This window comes from Psittacula echo (assembly GCF_963264785.1).
Source record: "Psittacula echo genome assembly, chromosome: 2".
In the NCBI taxonomy this organism is placed as follows: domain Eukaryota; kingdom Metazoa; phylum Chordata; class Aves; order Psittaciformes; family Psittacidae; genus Psittacula; species Psittacula echo.
Window position 1 is genome coordinate 109387087 of NC_137737.1, and position 15956 is coordinate 109403042.

Below are 15956 nucleotides of genomic sequence, written 5' to 3' on the forward strand. Positions count from 1 at the left end.
TCCTAACCTTTTCTAAAAGAAAATTTTAAGTGTTGTAAGTGTATTTCTTCAGTTACTTTCTATAGATACATGAAGTAGAATACAATGACAGGATTAAATCTTGAGTCCTCTGAGGAAAATGTCAAAGCTCCAAATGAGTTTACCAAGGCCAGACTTAACCAAGAGAGAGGACTTAGACTGAGTACAAGAGGAAACGACTTGTTTGAGTCAGGAAGTTCAAGGACCTAAATCATGATGCAGCAATAAAACGAAGAGTCGATGAAAGAAGAAAGTTGGCAAGGTCCTGGGTTTGAAATCAGCAGGAAACAAAACAGTGACATGGCTTATGAATAGTTCGGTAAATTAATTATGATTAGCAATAAGTCCATGAATGCTTAGGACCATTAAATGTCTTTATTTCATTTGTGTAGCACAGTGGTTTTTTGGATTACAGTTTATATCAGTGTAGATGGATAAAATGACATAAAAATTTGACCTACATTGACAGTAACGTTTGAAAGGCCTTAAAGCATCTGGACTTAGGTTTAAGTTTGTAGTGAAAATCAACAGCTAAGCTGTTAGCAAACAATCCAGTGTTTCAGTTTTGGTTCTCTAAACAAGCTGGCATGTAAATGCTATAGCTATAGTCTGTGAAGCAATGGATACACAAGATATTCAGCAGAAGATAGATGTTGTTGAAGAACAAAATTTCCATAGAAAAGAGGCACTACGTGATTATCCTCATAGATGCTATTATTCATACACTGCAGGGCAAATTTTGGCAACTTAGGTCTGAGACTCCTTTCTTAATATGGCTTGTAGGGGCTTTTTGAGCGTTGTAGCTACAGCTTGCGTTGTAGAGTGATTCACTAAAAATCAGAGAAGTAGCAATCTAAAAGTTCACAACTACTTTTATTTAAATCAAACACAAAATATGTGTAACTAAAAAGCCTTTTTGCAGTTTCACCTTTGTTATAAAAATATGCTTTCTGCAAAATAACTTTAGGACAACTCCTTCAAGCACCCTTCTCCACTGCATGTTGTTTCTGCTGTTACAGGAAGGAGAAGGATGTTGGTTTGCAATGGCCAGAAGCCCCAAGAGCAGAGGAGAGGACAGGATGGGTGGGCAAGAGCACCATGCTCTTGAACTGTCCTCTTGCTATGTTCCAAAATCTCATGAATGCATGTTCCCAGTGTTCCAGATTTCTGGTGCAAGGAATGGATAGCACTTACTTCAGATCAAGAGAAATAATGTGCATCAAGAAGAAAAAGAAGGGAATAGAGTTGTATGACTCAGACATTCAGGCTAACATAATTCAAAAGGAGGATCCCTGCAAGCTGGCAGGTGTTCAGTGGTGCTAATTATGCTATAGAAGCAATAATAGTATAATTTCACACTTGCAAACATACTTTTGTGATGATTAGTGCATAGCTCCACTAATCTGAAATGTATCTTGAACCAAAGTCATCCTGGTCTGTGTAGCAGTGCACAGTCTGTCCGAAAAGGTTATGATATAGGGGTTTGTATTTAATCTTTTCTGCCTCCCCAGAGGTGTTTCATTTGTTAAGCTAAACCAAAAATACCCTGATCTGGTTTGCAAATACTTCTAATGAAAACCACTAAAAAAACAAGTTTGTCCAGCCCAGTGTTAGACCTAACTGAGGCTAGCACGTTAGCTAGAACTTCCCAGATAAGTAGTGGAAAATAACAAAGAACTCCAGAGATGCTTGTGACTATGCAGGGAGAGAAGTGGGCCTCCACTGCAAGCAGCAGCCCATGGCCAAATGGGATTAATAATAGGCTCTTGGCCATTAGAGGTTTTGTTATGGCTCTGGTGTGGCTTAGCACATTCAGATCTTGCTGTGCAATTGCATCAGGGAGGGATGTATTAATAAAAGAATTGTGTTTATCACTTTAGGTCCCTCAAGATGAATGGACTGGATACACTCCACGAGGGAAAGATGATGAGATTCCCTGCCGACGAATGCGTAGTGGCAGTTACATCAAAGCCATGGGGGATGATGACAGTGGAGACTCAGACACAAGTCCAAAGCCATCTCCAAAGATCGCTGCACGGAGAGAGAGCTATCTCAAGGCCACCCAGCCATCCCTCACAGAGCTCACCACCCTCAAGTAAGTCAGTGCTCTGCTACATCATATAGAGTTCCCCATTAAGACATACAGGTTTTGTTGCTATTTGTTTCTATTCTTTGCTTCTGGGTACAAGATAAGGAAAGTATTTACATAAGGATGTCTGGTCATGCTAATTTTTGGTTGGAATTTTTTTTTGCTGAACAAGAGTAGATTTAGGAATATATTTCAATGTTATTCTGAAGAGAGACCCTACTACCTGTGCTTTGAATTTGTGAAGTATTTCAACCTTTTAATGTTAAGTGAGTATTCAGGTATGTGCAATAGGTCTGTTCTTTAAATATTTTGCTGAATTATAGTTTTGGCCTGCAAAAGCTTTGCATGATTGTGTATTTATTTATATTCAACTTGTGAAATTAGCCCTAAACTAGTCTTTGCAGCTCAACAAAGAACATCTGACATTTAATTTAAAAGAAAAATAAACAAATATGCCTGAAAATAAACAAATCCATTGTTTCCACTCTTCACTTCACTCAGAATTGCCCTGTATTTTGTGGAGAAATAGAACCAAAACTGGGGGGAGGAGGAGCAAATCATTTATGGAAGTCAAGAGGAATTATGGTTTCTGTTGTGGTTTTTTTTTTAATGTCAGTTTGTGTTGTTTTTACTTGGGCCTTTTAAAAGAGACACCTAAATTCTCATGAAAGTTATACAAATGGATAATTTTGGTTTTAGTGTTGTATTCTAAATTATTCTAAAATGGAGAGGTCCCCTACAGCAAAAGAATAAATAATATCCATAAAAGAAAGTAGTGTGAATTTAAATCAACAGTTGTTTCTGTCTAATGTCTTCTGCAAAATTCATAGCTATAATAGTGAATCATAGTTCACAGAACCGAAAATAACTTGATTTTAGTATAACTTGCCTAAGGCTGTAGTTTTAAAACCAAAAAAAAAAAAAGTGCTGTATCTCTCTTCTAGTATGTGTGATTAGTGACAAAAGACTCTTCATGCATTACCTTCATTAATTTCCTCTCCTTACTTCCTTCCTTGTCCTTCTCTACCCCATTTTTTCCCAGATATCTTATCTGAAAAATAGATTTTAGAGAGAAGCATTTGATCCTTGTTAAGAATGTCATGCTCTTGACATCAGTGATGAATAGACCAGCAGAAAAAAAAACAGACTTATTGCAGCTCCCCATAACAGCCTGCTTGACTTTGTCTTGGGGGAAGCCACAAATTGTTTCTGTTCTGTCTTTCCATCAGTGTCCAAAGGAGAGAGCAGTCTCATTCTCTACAGGGATTTTCATAAGCTAGATGGCTCTTGCTCAAGGGATCCAATGATTCCTCTCATCATCCAGCAGACTTTATCGCATCCTTTCCTGAGCCAAAACTCCTCCTCTGAGATGAGTTATTGCATCCTCTGCAAGGTGAACTTGAATGTTATGTACCATCACAAACTCCATAAAGCCACGCTTTATGCATGGACACATTATCAGGCACCGAGTTTATTCTTTCTGAGACTTCAGAAACATATGGTCCATAGTTCTGTAATATATATGTGAAGTACAATCTATCACAGTGAGTTTATTTGCTCTTGGTCATTCCTGTTTTCTGTAAAAATAAGATTTTCAGAAGAATATCAAATTATTATTGAAAATAAAAAGTCCTGCATGTCACTGTTCACCCACAGAGGATGTTAGATCAGAGGGCTTTGGCAGCAGAAGCTTTTTGAGTTTGGCTTTGAAGTCATTGTTATTCAGCATAGTGCTTGTACAAATACTTCATTTTATATATATTTTTTAATTCCTTCCTATTTGGGAAAGCTCTTAGGAATGTGCTTGATTTTAAGCTGTCCTCTGTAAAATTCATGTACGTTTAGAAGCTATACAGAAGTAGAATGTAAATCACAGGGTAGGAGAAGGCAGGAGAAAATGATAAATGGTAGTAAAACACAAAAGAGGACCAAATATGAGATAACTTTTCCTTTTTAATGACTTTTCATCAAGAATTGGGATGAAGTAGAAATATTTGTTTTAATCCATGATGATACTTTGTAGAATATATAGATACTTCTTCCTTGGAAACCTTTCCACTTTCAGAGACAAATTGTATAATACATAATTACGCATTGCTTTTATTCTTTTCTGCTGAACATCATAATTTGGGGTTTTTTTTGTGAGAACTAGCCAAGTACTTGCTCTGGGAATTGAAGGCTTCTGTTAAATCTGTTCTTTTTTGCAGACTTCTCCATACTTCCTTAGTTGCATGAATTGACCTTGACCATGACATTGCTTGTTCATCCCAGGGCTACCTTGATTATTCTGAGAGTGAGTTGTGATAGAGTTTTGCTGACATTTCAGCCAGAGTCTAAATTAGGGCCCCTAACTCACTGAATATAGGTCGTCTAGAAATTGTGTAATGTGTGATAACAAATTATTTCCTTGGCTTACTATTGACTTGAGTTCAATTTGCACCTGAATAAGAGCTTCATGGAAATGAGCCAACAGCCACGCTAGTTAGCAAGCAGCCTTTTAGTGACACTAGTGGACTTCCTAGCTGTCCTTTTGGGACATTATTAACACCTTAAAGCTGAGTGGTATTTCTCTCCTTTAATTATGTTTTTTTCTGTCAGTGAAGAACAAGGCACCTTTGAAAGTGGTGTTTCTTCAGTAGCAATTGTCAGGAATCTCCTGCACTTCTTTCTGCTATTCTTTGTGTTTTCTGTATGCAGTCTCTAGTTGGCTTCACTTTCATCTTTGACAGAGCAAACAACTTAAAAACAAGTTCCCCTTTGCTTTCACTGCTTTTGAAAGGATTTTTCATCTTATGGGACTTTTCCTCTCTGAGTACTTTAAGTCTAATATTGGTCTCACAACCCACGCTGTTCCTCCCACCTACCTACCTACTATTGCTCATGCGCCTACTTTTCCAAGAAAGGATTTTCATTATTGCCAATGTTTCTTTTTATATAAGGAATAATTTTTGAACAGCACAACTGTGTCATATCTCCTTTACGTAATGCAAATTTATTTTCCTGTTTTTGCTGATGTATTTTTCTTGCTATACCTTACAATCTCCCTCCTACAACATTCCTCCCATGCCATGGTTTCCATGTGGTTACGGCACATGTGTCAATTGCTGTGGTACCATTCTGAACAAAGCACATCTTGTTGTGATCTTGAAATGCACACCTCCGCTGCTGCACTCTCATTATTCTACCAGGAAGTAAGCAGCTTTTTCTCTCTGTCTTTGCTGGCAGTATCCTCTTGGTGTTTAATCTTTTGGTGTTTAATCTTTCACAGTCCAGATAACCTGACCCAGCTGAAAAAAAAAAAAAAAAGTGGTGTTTTCTTGCCCATTCCTGAAAAGTGTCAAAAATTTATCTTGCACTTATAAGCAGATGGAAAATAGGTTAGCTAACTTCTAAAGAAGGTGCAGGCAACAGATAACTGACATTTCTATTACAGCTCAGCTTGGTTCAGGACATATTCCTTCACTATCTATATGTTCCCTGGTTATGTTTAGCCTGATTTTCATTGGAGAAAAAAGTATGCAATTACATTGCCTGTCCACACACCAAACCTGTCACCTCCACCTCCCAGTAACTTTTGAATTTGTTGGCCAGCTATAACTAAGTTTGCTAGAGAGAATGAAGTCTGAAAGCTATGAAGTTGCAGCAAACGTTATGAAGATCTCTCTGGACAAGGCAGAGAATGATCTGCAGCTGTCCCTTACAGTCTCTTGAAGTGGGAGAAGTAGCTGGTGAGTCAGCACAAGATATTACTTGATGGCAGCATTTTCCCAGCCTGAAAGATGAGGAATGTGGAAAGGACTGAAGAAGTCTGTGGAGGACAAGAGGTCTAAGATGGATCCTGTTACCATAGCTTTCCTACTTCATTCTATCCGTTTCCTCTTCTCACTGCATCCACACTCATTGCTTAAAATACGGGTTCAGATTAGGGTTCCTAACTCAATATTGCTTCTACTTTGGGGACTCAGCCACTTCAGTCTTCTGCAGTTCTATTTTTATTTTTCCTGAAATATTACAGTACTGATGTACAGTACATTATTCCATTTGTGGACATTTTACATGGATTTTTGGGTATATGCAGTTGCAGTATTGTTCCTTTGAACTCATATTTGATTATATAAACCTTTTTCAGAGTTGTTCTCTCTGATCACTGGTGTATTGACAGTTTCAATGATCTTGATACTTTGGAGATGCACTGGTGGAATTCATGTAAAAAGGAGAGAAGGGAGAACAGAAATTAGGTTTTTGTCTTTACAAATCTTTATTTTCAAGGTATTATCATAGCTGCATGTATTCCTGTGATTTATTGCATAGGTGAGTAATACTTGCAATTAAGCAATCAATTCCTAACTTTATCAGAGACATTTCAGCAATAATATCTCAAACGACATCCATGTTATTTGTGTACACCCAGGCTTATATATTTTATATGCTAACAGAAATGGCATAAGTACTTTCTGCTTGTATATTTATGGAAATCTAAAGATAATATTGTTTTGGAAAACTCTGTGCCATTTTTCTTAATATTCTATAAAATCACAGTAAATAATCAAGCTCAATTAAGTGGCAGAATCTGGCAGGAAACTTAACAATAGTGACAAAAGCAAGAAGAAAGAGGTAGATCTTATTTATCTGTCCTGAATTCCAACATTCCGTCACCTGCCTGAGAATTGATCAGGTCAGTTCACGGCAGACAAGCCTTCAAGCTAGGGTCAACCTATATTACAAATCAAAGCCTGACAGAGTTGCAGGACCAGCTCTGGTAGGATGACTTGCCAAAAAAATCCAACTACCCTATTGTTACATAGCATGATTCGGATAGAAATCCCCTAATCCTTGCAGAAGTTAAAGAAATTATGATCAAAATAGTTCTTTTAATATGCAAAGCTCCTGAATAGTTTTGTCTGATGGTAACTTGTGGTGATCAGGGGAAAAGCGATACGCACACATGGGCACTTCCATATAGACTGTCAGGAAGGTTAAGTGCGTCATCTGCACTGAGTGAATTAATCATAGAATCATAGAATCACAGAATAGTTTGGGTTGGAAGGGACCTTAAAAATCATGCAGTTTCAACCCCCTTGCCATGGGCAGGGACACCTTCCACTAGACCAGGTTGCTCAAAGCCCCATCCTACCTGGATTAAGCACTTCCATGGGGCATTAATGGTGAAATTAATGGCAAAATTGCTTACTGTCTGTTTTCAAACATGACACTGGGACTGATGTTAATGAAAGGATGAGCAAAGATCCAAAAGCTTTTTACAGCAAAGACACAGCAAATTAAATGTCACATGGCAAGGATGTTGTTAAACATTAAGTTCAAAACTGGAGATCATTATAGCTTTGATTTTCCTAGTGATGAAACACACATTTGTGTATGTATGAATCTTCATGGGTCACCAGACTGAAATATGCAGCTCTCAGAAAACTATAGAACAATATAAACTCTGGAGATGGTTCTCCCACTCTCTCAGCTTTTCTGAAATATTATTCTTGGGAAATATCTGCACTGAAGTAAATGATAAGGGATGTAAGGAAAATTGTAGCCTCACAGACTGGCTAGACTCTTCTGACATTTGAGCAAACTGAGGCTGATGTCCTTACAGTGCACTAGCATACATCCTTAGGTATGAAAGCCATCCTGGTCTTAGGAATGAGGTCCTATTTACTTTAAGGTTTTTCTGTATTACGAAAACATGCTCCAAAAGATCTCCAGAAAAAAGGTGTCACTTAAACAAAAGCATACTTTTTTGTCCTCATTCTGCTAAAATTAATGAAAATGTCCCATTAACTTCACTGGCCCAGATCACAGATGGGGGAAGGGAGAGGGAAGATACAAGGTGATGCAATACCTCATCTTCCTTCTGGTGAATATTTTTAGACACATGCAGGGAAGTTTGATAATTTCTTTTTCTTGTTGAGTGACTTCCAATTAGAGAACAATGATTTTCCTAATTAGTACAAAAGCAATAAGATTGATTAATCTTTTATTTGTGTTTTACAGTATATTTCCAGTACAGTGTTTCCCTGTTTCATGTTAAAGTCTCTTTCATTTTCATCAAATCTTTAGCTGCTGAAACGATTGTTTCCATTTTCCTTAGGTGGTTTTTTTTTTGTTTGCTTGAAGAGTGAGATTTTTGAATTTCCTCTGAAAGAGACTGGAACATCACCCTGAGCTTTGGACGTGCAGATGGAGGAATAGTATTCTGGAACAACTGTTGGCTTGGGTGGTAACTTTCCCAGCCTGCAGTCACCGATGCGTGATATATTATTTAGCTATATATTAGTCTAATCCCTTCTCTCTTCTCTCTGAAAGCTAGGGAGAAACTGTTGGACAGGTTTCTCACTTTTCAGGCTCATATGTCAGGTATGATTAAGTTCAGTGAATAAGTTGTAAGTCAGAAGAAAATTTGAAAGGCAAGACAATAAAAAATACATTTATTTTGAGGTAGTAGGTGGTCATAAATCCGGAGCCAATGGTTTCTTTATGGCAGCTGACATCTGTTTTGTGTGCATGATACTTAAGGAGCAGAGGATATTGATTTATTAAAGGAAGTTAGATCTTGGGGCTTTCAAAACAGTTGCAACTTTCCAATGATGGATATATAAAGCATGTTGAGTCAGTTAATGCTTAATGTCACTGATGGTTATGTGAGAAAGCTTGTGCCCCATTGCAGCTTCTCTTCTGGGCTTTGTGTCCCCTCACGCAAAGGTATGTATACTTTGCAGCACAGAAATGAACTCACTTATCTCACTGCACAACCCTCTGTGGAGAAAAAGCATTCTTCCAGTTCACTGCATAGTACGTAGGTTGGACAAGCACCCTTCCTCTCTACTTCTGTGATAGAATCATAGAATAGAATGATTCTCACCTGTTTGTCTTGCAGTGAAATTGAGATGCCTGAGCTATTAGTCTCACTGCTAGCAGACATTGCTTATCCTATCATAAAATTTACCCTTTGTCAGTCCACACCTAGCTCCATGTGCCCTTATGCCCTGTTATGCTGCTATTGTCACATTTGTGTAAATAATATTATTTCTTGTTTCTCTAAGATAAGAAGTCAGAATTGTGTTGTGACATGTGACCTATACTACTGTTGTTGCCTCACTTGTACTTTAACGTACTGAAATTTAATGCAATAAAACTGTTACAATTAACTTACACATGAAAAAACATCAGCCAAAAAAAAAAACTTTAACTTTGCTAGTCGAAGTGTGATTCTTTGGTAGTACTGGAGGAGAGTTTTGGACGTTGATAGTTTGTTAACAAAAAGCTGCAACCTCATTTAGATTATTGGCTGACTTCCCGAAATCACTAGATGCATGACCCCTTGCCCTGTATTTAGTCATCTGCCCCAACTTTGCATAAGATCTAGCTTAAAGTTAAACATAGCTACAGATTAAAGGGAGGATTTCTAACTTTTTAACTTCTTTCGGTAAAATTCTCTAAACCTGTATTCATTTTTGAGCAAATTACTTCAGTGAATTCAAGTCCATCTCATTGTCTGATTTAAAAAGCAAGGTTTATTGCTGTAAGGGGCACTTCCAGGGTTTGCTTGAAGAAACAATTACAATCACTGAACCAAGATGTGGTTTTCAGCCATCTCTTTCAGGGTATAGTTTTTACACAGCCAACCTGCATGCCTGTGTGCAAAACTGGTCTTGTTTCTTTTTAGCCCTACTTCTGCCTACCTACTTAAAAGGCTGCCTCAGAAAGGAGGTTAATAATATCCAGTGGGGATAGGAGAAGAAATACCACCTTAGACTGCAAGGACATACTCAGTCTATATGTTAGGAAAAATTTCCTAATGATAATGATAGTTACGCGTGGGAGTGGGTTGCCAAGAGAAATCACTTCACCGGACATTTTCAAGAAAAGAGTAGAAAACGTCTGTCAGGACAAATTTAGGTATTGCTGATCCTGCTTTAGGGTAGGAGGAGGGAACAAATGACCTCATAAAGACCCCTCCGGACCTATTTTTTATGATTCTCTGTCTTTCTCCGGCTATTAAAAATACCCACTATCACTGTTCTTGCTTCCTTTTCTTAACTTATTTTTTAAATACAAAAATAAAATTCTCGTCAGGACCAAATTATTCCTGAAGGCCTAATGTTGAATAGTAACTATAGATATCCCACCCACAGCACTGCTGCACAGTTCTTTCATGTATTTTAAATGTTATTTCATTGCTAGCATTTTGAAATTATGTTCTGGCTTCTGCCAGCAATACCATGCTTGACACTTGGTATGTGATCTTGTACTATCTAGTTTAGTTTGCTAAGGGAAGCTCAGTTGATGTATTAAATCTGCCATGCAGAAAATTCACGAGCATAAAAAGAGATGTGCATTTGCACAAAATTCAGTCTGGAGTCCTTAATGTCCAACATAACAAGACAAGCAAACAGGCAACAATAATTAAGTTCATTATTCACAGCAATTTTCTGTGCTGATCAGCTAGAAGTGCAGTATGCTTTCACTGTGAAATGCTGGATCCCTGTTAGATTAAAAATGAAAAAAAAATCATATTTTGCTTTAGTTTTAATGTGAATTACAGGACACTTTCTGTAGACATGCTTTGGGATCTTCTGTTAATTTATATCATGTTAAAGTGGAGAGAGAGAGACATGAAAGTGAGTAATTGTTCTGTCCTTACAAAAAGATACTTTCAATATCTAAGTCATGTTGATGCACAGTCATTATTTTCTTGCATTTTCTTGTGTCCATATTACTGCTAAGATGGACTGACTTTCAACTTATTTTAGTAACTCTCTGCTGGCTTGGCTGCAGTATGAGATAAAGGTTAGGGGCAGGGGGAAACAAATGAAGTGTAAGGCCCCTGGTAGCAGAGGTGCTGAAGTAGGCCACTATCAAATACCACTCTGTTCCCAGTAACACACATGGATGGAACTTCATCCAATCAGACCTGACTTCTTAAAATCTCCTCTCTTCTAAAGAAGTCAAGAATCTGTTCAGGAAGGCAGAAACTAGGGAAAATCCTTAAAGACTTTTTTACGTTGTGCCTGTTTGCTTGTTCATTGTATACCACAAAGATAAGAGAAGTATCATACAATTGCTTGTGTTATTTGCTGGTGTGAAAAAAAAAAATATTTTGGCTTAAAGCACCTTTGCTGCAGCTACTGAGTTCCTGTGAGACATTTCTGTGGTTGCATCTCTAGCTGAGTTGCATGGCAATTTCCCATTCCCCTTCAAAAGGGCTGTGCTGCCTGACCAGCCTCTGCCCTGGCTGCCCTGCAGCAAGCCTAGGAGCTGCAGAGAGCAGTAACTGGTTTTGTCATCCCCAAATGCCAGCAGCCACATACAGAGCACCCAAATCCTTCCTTTTTTTAGGTGTCGTTGGGATGGCAGCCATGCTTGAGTTGTGTCTATGCAGCTCCGCACTGTGACAGTGATGTATCATGCTGAAGACAAGCTCTGGATCTTTCAGGACTAGTATATAAATCTCCTGTTTCATATCTGACAATGGCTATTGCAAATCTTTGCTAAGCCTTCATTACACTTGAAAGGAAACCTTGAAAAACTTCTTTTGGAAGGTAGTCCTCCTTGAGCTAGTCCTAAAAATGTTCAGTTATTATTTCTTACTGTATCAAACCTAAATAGGCATAGTATTGACATTTATTAAAAATCTTCCTTGTAATAATCAATATTTATTACTGCCTGCATAACAAAAATTGGAAAATGTACTAGAATGCATGGTTCTTACATAATTTAGCACTTTTACTCTTTTACAAAACTTAAAACTGCTACTTGGTTTTTATCACATTAGAGAAACAATTTGGTTCTGAACTTTGCATAAATCTCAAAATCTAGGATACATAAAAAATGCAGAAAGCTTACAACCACTCTGGGTGAAATGGTGTCAATGACGACACCAGCTGAGTCATGACTTCATCTCATAATATTTATGTTTATAGCAGTAATAGAAATTACATTTATAAAAGATGGATTGGGGGAGGGGGGCAGTTTCTGACTTTGAAAAGGTCTCTTTTCATTATTCTAGTGGGATGCAGCCAACATGTCATTCAACCATCCTTGTGAAGTTGCAGTCAAAGATGTTTGAATCGCAGAAACGTTGGCACTGTCTAGTCAATAGGGTCCAATCTAAATGTCTAGCTGTGGATTTCAGACTGCTGCAGGATCTGTTGGACTCATCTCAGTCATGTGCCTGTAAGAGCTGTGAGACAACAGGGCTTTGGCAGAGATTTGTTGCTCAGAGTTGTTTGAAATGCTAGTGAGTCAGGCTGTGCCACTGCAGTTGTTCAGGCATTTACTGTTGGGTAGAATGTCATTTCTGGCAGAGCAGTCACTCTCTGTCTATTACTACTTCCCCCGCGCCCACCCCTTCCCCCTCTCCCTTAGAGATCATTTTATTTGGGGTAGAAATTAATTGCTGGTTACCTGTGATGGAAAAAATGTGAATTGAGAGAGAGTGGATGATGCCTTGTTCAAACAAGGTGTTAGACTGACAGTGGCTGGTATGAATGTCAGCATGATGTCACTATTTCTGTTGTCCGTTTCTCTTCTCTCTCTCTTTTTCTTTCTTTAAGTGATTCCTTAATATTAATCAGTAATCAGAGAATCATAGAATGTCTTGGGTTGGGAGAGACCTTAAATTCATGTAGTTCCAAGCCACTGCCATGGACAGGGACACCTTCCACTAGACCAGGTTACTCAAAGCCCCGTCCAACCTGGCCTTGAGCACTTCCAGGGATGAGGCGTCCACAGCTTCTCTGGGCAACCTGTTCCAGTGTCTCACCATCCTCACAGTGAAGAATTTCTTCCTAATATCTAATCTAAATCTACCCTCTCTCACTTTAAAGCCAGGTCTCCCTGGAGCCTTTTTTGCTCCAGGCTGAGCAAGCCCAGCTCTCAGACTGTCTTCATAAAAGAGGTGCTCCAGTCTCCAATCATCTTCATGTCCCTCCTCTGGACTCACTCAAGCAGGTCCACATCCTTCTTGTGTGTCCCAAATAATCCTCAGTGCTTAGCTAGACATCATTTCTCCATTAAAAGGGCCAAGATTTGCGAAAGTGATAGAATGACCTTCTGACTATCAACTATTTGTATATTTCCACCTCCCTAGTGCTTATGTTATTTCCTTTTTCAATGAATTTCACACCTCTGAAAATAATGAGTATGTAGCATTACCGTCTGCTTTCATTTATTATAGCTCTGATCCTAACACACTCTTAAGATTTTCATCAGTGGTGATATAATTATTAACATTTTCCACTAGTCGTGTTACTAATTTCATCCTTGTGAGTCTTTCAGAGTTCTTTTATCCCACAGTTCCTACTCCTAGCTAGAGCTGCTCTGTTGCTCCTGGATACTTCTCTTTTCTCAGGGGGGAGGCATGCAGCTTGTATTGGAAAATGGCTATGCCTTCCTTCGTTTTGGTTCTTCATTGTCACCACTGTACATGTAATGGTTAGTTGCACCCAGTCATGCTTCGAGCTATTTTTGGAGTGATTCTGTGGGCAACTGAGTGTGCTCCCTGTTCCAGTTCTCTCAACAGGAGTTGCTGGGGTGGCTCACAATCACAGCCTGGCAGCCAAGGTGCCCTTGCCATCAACCAGTGGTCATGCAGCCTTTGTGCACTGCTCCCTGTGCAAACATGCATGCACCCCAAAGTGGCTTTATACTATCAGCTCTAATTGCCCCTTCTCCAGGGAAGTTAATCAGATTCATTATATCTGTGTGATGACTGCAGTATCTGCCTGAATGTTTTGCCTCTGGCAGAAGATTGACAAGCCCTCATTTTCTATTGAAATTGCATGTTATGACTATATTTCCTTCCCCTGTTCTCAGAATCAGTATGTCCATATAATGATAGCTTGTTATTTAATGTTACTAGTTCCCTTAAGGGCAACAGCTCAAAGAATAATAAAATAATCCATTTGACGTTCATACAAATGATGAATCACCTGAACACCTGTGTCTAAAACTAGAGCTGTAGCTTGACATTGATGCCACACAGATTCTTCATCTTTTGAATATGTTTTTAGATTATGTTTTATTTCATGTACCTCCTTTAAATGATGTACATAATAGTCAATACATAAAGAATCCTTATTTCTAAGGAATATTTTTAAAGTAAAATGGACATGTAAAGTAATAATTAAAACATGGATTTTAGAACATCTTGATCATTTGCAAGCCTGTTTTACAATATTTTCAATATTAAAAAATACATAATCCCTTCTCATAAATAGAATATTTATATTTCTAGAGAAGAAAAGTAAAATTAGTCTCTTTTGTATCCACAAAAAACCCCAAACCCAGCAAGGTAAAAGCTTGCTTCTGAGTTGAATCTTACAGTTTTTATCATGCTATATTATATTTCACCATTACTCCCTCAGTATTTCTACCATGGGCAGCACCGAAGCCAGCCAGAATGGGAAGTTTAGATCTGATCCAGTTTAGATCTGAGGTTAATGTAAATCGCCTGCCTTGCTCCCTGGATTACACACTGCACCCAATACAGGCCTGATATAGCCATTGGGAGGGCATTCCACTCCATGGGGAGGTATGCACTCTACCTGAAATCAACACTGGGGTTTTTCCCTAAGGCATAAGACTTAGTGGGAATAAGGCAGAGAAAAATGATTGTAAACGGTTTCTCTTAAAGTCCTTGGGAATACTATGCAATTGGGATCTGGGTCCTCACCAGTGGATTCTGCAGTGGGTTGTTTACAAGTCTCAAGTGTAGCGTTTAAAATCTGAGCTGTGGAAGTTTTTTCCCCCCCTGACAAAGTACATACTAAGTTTTAAATGTCGGCCTTCTACCCAGCGCAATGGGATGATAACCTCTGCCATGAATTAATCAAGCTGCTTGTTAAAAACATTATCTTGCCACTGTTCTTCCAAGTTCTTTTGAATTCAGACAAATTTAACAGCTTTCTCTTCCATAAAATGATATACTGAGGTTAATTACAGTTCAGGAGCACTCTAAGGTATGATTTGGCTGCTCTGTGTTTCTCAGGTCTAAAAAGAGCATAAAGAGGTGCACCTGGAATGAGTGCCTGGCTTGTGTTGTTCCCATAGGGAGGAGGAGGATCAGTCAAGCAATTAAAATGAAGGACTGAATTGCAAAGCCATCAGCTGTGCTGCCCCTTTTTTGTAGCAGGGGGAAGCAGGGGGAGGGGGGGGATCTGGCCCCCACACCTACATGCTGTGCCCCCATGGCAGGTAGGCAGTGGCCTCGGGAGGAGGTCCCAAGGAAGGAGTGCTGAGCACCCCACAACTGCTGCTCCCTGCCTGGCCCCTTACCAGTCACAGCTAATGGTGTGCCTCCAGTTCTGGGTAAAAAGGGATTATAATGCTCACCTCCTGCACATCAGAATGTCACGAGGATTGATTGATTACAGTTAGTGCAGCAATCCTTGAGCCTTCTAAAGAGGTTGCAGAAATGCTTATACCATCATCATTAGCCACTGACCCCTTGCTTTTAGCTCGTGCTTTGTACTCCTGAAGCAAGGCTTGCAGCAGCATTTCCTGGTGCTCATTGAGATGCCTGGGAAGAGCCCCACTGTACTGCATGAGCAGCAAGGCACAGTGTGGGGAAGAAGTTAAATCATCCTCATACTTCCATGCTGGATGAAATGCTTCAGAGGCTTGCTAGACCTCAGCCAGGGATAAAAGGGTCGGTTCCTGTAGTTCCTCCTCAACTGTGCTTCCCACATGCATCCTGCTGCCGGGATACTCTCTTCTCTCTTTCCACCTGCTATATGTATTTGCTCACCCTGTCATGTGTGAAAGCCTGCAGGGAAGTGTACTACTCCTAGGAGTAACAGTAACTCATGTTGCATTTTGCTGTGTCTGTTGAAATCCA

The 15956-nt window shown here is 39.0% G+C and overlaps 1 protein-coding gene across 2 annotated transcripts in view; it reads left to right on the forward strand.

The window, feature by feature from the left end:
• Positions 1-15956, forward strand: part of DLGAP1 (DLG associated protein 1) — a gene marked incomplete at both ends in the record, with an annotated part of 138962 nt that overhangs the window by 12822 nt on the left and 110184 nt on the right. For both annotated transcript variants that reach the window (XM_080610083.1, XM_080610084.1), the window contains one exon: positions 1899-2113. In XM_080610083.1, coding sequence (XP_080466209.1) covers positions 1899-2113 — 215 coding nt within the window. The remainder of the gene's footprint in view (positions 1-1898; positions 2114-15956) is intronic.